The sequence below is a fragment of the Bufo bufo genome, chromosome 6 (assembly GCF_905171765.1).
Source record: "Bufo bufo chromosome 6, aBufBuf1.1, whole genome shotgun sequence".
NCBI classification, from domain to species: domain Eukaryota; kingdom Metazoa; phylum Chordata; class Amphibia; order Anura; family Bufonidae; genus Bufo; species Bufo bufo.
In genome coordinates this window covers 135,445,624-135,451,422 of record NC_053394.1, presented here as the reverse complement: position 1 = coordinate 135,451,422, position 5,799 = coordinate 135,445,624, and the positions used below count along the sequence as shown (strand labels likewise).

General features: G+C 44.1%; 1 protein-coding gene across 1 annotated transcript; it reads left to right on the top strand.

Moving 5' to 3' along the window:
- Positions 1-373: 373 nt before the first annotated feature.
- LOC121005575 lies at positions 374-1,810 on the top strand. The gene is made up of 6 exons (XM_040438350.1): positions 374-437; positions 620-762; positions 999-1,191; positions 1,327-1,379; positions 1,531-1,617; positions 1,730-1,810. Exons 1-6 carry the CDS (start codon positions 374-376, stop codon positions 1,808-1,810), a joined length of 621 nt encoding a protein of 206 aa, XP_040294284.1.
- The last annotated feature ends 3,989 nt before the right edge of the window (positions 1,811-5,799 follow it).

Sequence of the window (5,799 nt, the reverse complement as noted above, 5' to 3'; positions counted from 1 at the left end):
AGATTCGGGGTTTGGCATTCTTGCCTATCCTCTTCACCACATGGTCACTATTAGGCCTTTGCGCCACAATTACCATCACTGTCACCTTAGGCCATTCAGAATCTTTGTACATCAGGTAAGAGGGGACGGGATGAGGTTCCTGACCGTGCATTGTAATTATTACTGTCTTGTTATCGGTGTCATTCCGGGGATGTTATTATTACATTATTATCACTATTATTATTACTGGATTATAAATTGTACTGGGGAAGTAAAGGATATATAGTGGGGCAGGTAAAAGTACATAAAGTCTCCTCTGCTCTTGATGATGAGACATTTCTGCCACTTGTTTCCCCATTAACATCCAATATTTTGCTTTTTTTCCCCCAGTGCTATGGGAGCAGAGTTCCCAGAATCGGTGGTCTTCACCATCGTTTTCATGGTGACTTCCATTCTAGGTAAGTGGATGCAGTTTCCTATATAGAGATAAGATGATGAAGAGCTCAGCGACTCCAGAGCTGTAATCATTATTTAGCGCTGAACGGTGGTCATCACTGGAGATTATAATCATCACTGACTTCTGTAGGTTATTACAAATGTGTATAGAAATTATAATGATGACATGTATTGTCTATTTCAGGAGCTGGCGTCGTTTCCGTCCAATACAGGTTCATGATCCTCCATTCTGAACCATCAGAGAAGCGAAATATCATCTACCAGAAAATCCTATACGCCATGGGATGGCTCGCATGTATTGCCAGTGCCGTGACTGGTGTATGTTCGGTGAGTTATCAGGTTTTATATAAGTATCCAGTAGTACACAGAGGGCTCAGGACAAGTAGTTAGAGAGGGTCAATGCCCGGGGCCACTGAAGTCTATGTATATATACAATATATACTGTGTTTGGACCATTTTAGTCTTTATATAATTACACTCCACCTGCGTCTTCTGCTGTTCTCTATTCTCAGATCTTCTTGATGACCTCATTGATGACATTTATATTTCTGTTTATGTTCTAGACGAAGATCAATCCCATAGCTCACAGTATCGGAGCAGGAACTGGCTTTTTTTTATTTGCCGTTTACAACCTGAGCCAAGCTATATGCCTGTATGAGAAATCCTTCAGCAGTCGTCACGTGTGCCACATAAGACTGGCATCAACCTTGGTGACCATTGTGGCACTGCTGATCTGTATCCTTTTATACCTGACTGGTACAGTGCAATGTTGTGTGCTGGATACATTTGAGATTATCAGCTGTCTGGGACTCCATTGTAGAGCGGATCAGACATGACAGTAAACACTGTAATAATACACTTTTTTTACTTCTCCTTAACACCTTCTTCCAGTTGATTTAGACTTCACCATGATCCGCCTATGTAACAATGATCACTGTAAAGAGGTCAGTTTATGTCAATATTCACAACCTTGCGTAATAGTAATAGAGAAACTCTTGAAGGACATGCCATCCTCCCATCTCACTCCATACCAGAGCCATTGGTGAGAAAAGCTGGACACTAACATTCTCTATTCTCTCCCTCTATCTTCTGCAGATCTTCTCTATGATAGGCATGGTAGGCGAGTGGGTGGGATTTGTTGGCCTGCTAATATTCCCGATTATGTACTATACAGATTTCCAGGTGAGTAGATAATGTGTGAAAGTCTCATGTGCCCCAGAAACATTTAAGAGAAGAAAAGAATATATTGCATCAGTTTTATGATACATGCTCTTTCTTCTTTTTTCTCTCTCAGAATTTGTCATTAATGTTGTCCAGAGAAGGCGTCTCCATCATTCTGAGGCAAAAGACCCAGGACCCAGAAAACCCCCAATAAAATATAAAGTTAAGAACCAGGGGCAGAGCGCCAGGAAGACAACTAAATCCATCTGTACATTGCTGGACAAGACATTCACCGGACTTTCCGCAGTCAGATATATTCTGCTGCATGAAGAGGCAGATTCCGGGCTCGGTTTCTGTTCTCAAAACTGGACTTGGCATTTACCGGACTTTCCGCAGTCAGATATATTCTGCTGCATTAAGAGGCAGATTCCGGGCTCGGTTTCTGTTCTCAATACCGGACTTGGCATTTACTGGACTTTCCGCAGTCAGATATATTCTGCTGCCTTAAGAGGCAGATTCCGGGCTCGGTTTCTGTTCTCAATACCGGACTTGGCATTTACTGGACTTTCCGCAGTCAGATATATTTTGCTGCCTTAAGAGGCAGATTCCGGGCTCGGTTTCTGTTCTCAATACCGGACTTGGCATTTACCGTACTTTCCGCAGTCAGATATATTCTGCTGCATTAAGAGGCAGATTCCGGGCTCGGTTTCTGTTCTCAATACCGGACTTGCCATTTATCAGACTTTCTTCAGCTACCTGACATCAAATGTTGGCTTTTTACTCCCTTGCCCAGAGGAGGGGTAGTCCTTCAGCCATGGCTCCTTAGAGGTTTCCTCCACTGGGGGTTTTTCCTCTCCTCAGTGTTGAAGTACGACTCTTTGCAAGAGTCAGGGATTCACAGGGCTTTTTCCAATCTACTGCTCTGTTATTAAATAAAGGTCACAAGATGAGGTAGCAAACAATGTGTCTGAGTCTCTTTATTCATCATTGTAAGAAACTTATTGTAACTAATATTACATAATAGGGACCAGTGAACTTCATGGCAGTGAACAGAATGAGGCTAAATGCAAAATTTCTGGCCATGTCACTGTGACTGCCATCAACATCAGCTTGCCTCATCAATCACACCTCGAGGTCCCTTGGAAAGACAGAACATGACAGTCTACCACCTCTAAAACACTCTATCCCCCATAATACACTTACCAGTGCCATATTACTGCTGGGCCTACCATGCAGCCGGAGTTGCGACCAAGAGTTGCAGCATGTTCTTGGAATAAATTGTGGGTGCTGATGGGTCCTAGGCTATGGACAACCCTACCAGCAGTCTTCACCATACTCATGGATTCTAATATTCAGCTCCTCCAGTTCCAATAAACTTGAGTAACATACTGAGTAACAGAATATGGCTTCCCTCAGTCCTAAGTGCATATGGCAGACCCATATATTACGACTTGTCCTCAACTGAGACAAAGCTCAATTGTCAGCGTGTTCCAGTTCCTGCCAATATTCTGCAACTTCGCACAGCTATTGAAGAGAAGTGGACCAACATTCCACATGCCACAATCAACAACCTGATCAACTGTATGCGACGGAGATGTGTTGTACTGCGTGAGGCAAATGGTTGCACACCAAATTCTGACTGGTTTTCTGATCTCCCCCCCCCCCCCAGTAAGGCAAAACTATGCACATTTCAGAGTGGTCTTTATTGTGGGCAGTCTAAGGCACACCTGTGCAATATTCATGCTGTCTAATCAGCACCTTGATATGCCACACCTGGGAGGTGGGATGGATTATCTCGGCAAAGGAGAAGTGCTCACTAACACAGATTAAGGCTACATGCACACGACCGTTGTGTGTTTTGCGGTCCGCAAATTGCGGATCTGCAAAACACGGATGGCGTCCGTGTGTGTTCCGCAATTTGCGGAACGGCACGGACAGCCATTGATATAACTGCCTATTCTTGTCTGTTTTGCGGACAAGAATAGGACAGGTTATATTTTTTTTTGCGGACCACGGAACGGAGCAACGGATGCGGACAGCACACGGAGTGCTGTCCGCATCTTTTGCGGCCCCATTGAAGTGAATGGGTCCGCATCCGAGCCGCAAAACAACGGTCGTGTGCATGAGGCCTTAGACAGATTTGTGAACAATATTTGAGAGTAATGGGTCTTTTGTGTATGTATAAAATGTTTCAGATCTTTGAGTTCAGCTCATGCATAATGGGAGAAAAACCCAAAGTGTCGCGTTTATATTTTTGGTCAGTGTAAAACAATAAACTATAAAAAAAAAATAAGCACAATCGGCACTGCCCTGTCCGAACTATTAAAATATAACAATATTTATCATGTGCGATAAACACTGAAACAAAAAAAGACATAACAGAAACTATGTCAATTTTGTATTGTCATATCGACCCAAAGAATAAAGCTGTCATGTCATTTTTCACTCACGGCGTAAACCCAAAACCCAAAATTTGATTAAAGAATGGAACTAAACATGTATGCTGGGTTCACACCTGAGCGTATTCGGTGAGCTCTTTTTACAGGCGTTTTTATCGGGCGTTTTTGAGGCGTATTTTGGGGCGTTTTTGTATTTTGGAAATGCGCGTAGTACGCGCGTTTGTGTGATTGACCACAGAGGCATCTAATGATAAACTGCCATGTCTACACTTGAGGTGTCCAATGAAAGAGACTTCCTGCGGAGCTATTTCCTGTGTGTTTTTGTATAGAGTAGAGTGTGGAACAGTCTGTAATAACCATGGATCTCCGCAAACGACGGCGAACAGCAGCAATAGTTGCAGCAGTGCATATTATGCGTTTGAGGAGAAGGAGACTGAACAGGCGACGGTTCTGGGTCCATCCAGTGATTGCGAACTGACAGCAAAGAGGACAGTTTTTTTTCGTACACACGGATGTCCATAAACAGGTTAGTACATATACAAAGCTTATTGTAGTGGTGTCCATAATGGTAGCATGCTACATTTGTTTTTTTTGTCAGTATAGTTAACCCTCACAATTTTCTTTTCAACAGCTTTGATGAGCTCCTGGGATTGATCTTCATCCATTTGCAACGGCAGGAGACATTCATGAGGGACAGCATAGCACCAGTGGAAAGACTGCTCATAACGTTGTGGTAAGTAGACAAATCACTGCACAAATAATCCTGTGCTGCTGCAGGTTGTGACCTATGTGTGTTTGTGCAGAGGGTATGGCATGTGCGACTGTCCGAAATATGTGTAGCACAACCATACCTAGTTTAACCACATTCAAATAAACTACCAACCCCCCAAAATATAACCAAAAAGACACCAACGCTTGAGAGTTAAATATTTATAACATTATAATTATAAATAAAAGTGCAAACGTTGCAAAGAAACAAGTGCAATATTTTCTACGAAACAAAGACAAGGTGCACGGCATTTTGCCTCCTCAACGTGGTTAAACACCCTGGAGGCCAAAATGAAAAAGGTGCCTAGAGTGACAGATCTAACTCACAAGTTTTGGTATTGTGAGAACGCAAAGTCCGGCGCGTCCTCCTGCAATTCCTCCCTCATTCCACGTGAGCGGGCACCAATCTGCGTTTGTGTGGTGGTGGTGGTGGTGCTGTGCCCCAGGTTGGTGGAGGGATAACCATAGGACGTGTGTGTGCGTGGCTGCCATGTTTCGTGATGGTGTTGCATGGGTGTTTGTGGGTATGTTTGGGGCGTGTGTTTGTGCATGGGTGTTGCATGTAGAGGCGCAATAGTCTGATGTGTGGTACCATCAGGTGGAATGAAGGAGTCAATACAGCGTGTGATTGCGTCCCGTACTTCAGTCTGTCGACTACTGGGCACCTTTTTTATTTTGTCCTCCAAGCTGAGGAGGAAAAGGGCCTCGCACGAGAGCCTGGGTGCCAGATGGGCCATGGCATCCAGGCAATTAATCAGCCGGTCCTCTTCTCGTTCCGGCCTCTTTCTCCGTGATCTGGTAATTGCCCTACCACTGGTCGGTTCCTGGGCAGGTGGGGCAGTAGGTGTGGGGGTAGATGATGGTGTGGTGGGATTTGGTGGTGGTGTACTTGTTGGCCCAGTAGAGACGCAGGCGTCACTTTCCCTGGTGGCCTCCTCATCTTCCTCATCCTGCCTCTCTGTAGCCTTCCAGCTACTGTCAGTGCTGTAAAAAGTAAAGTATATATAAGTACATGCAATATATGATTATGAATGAA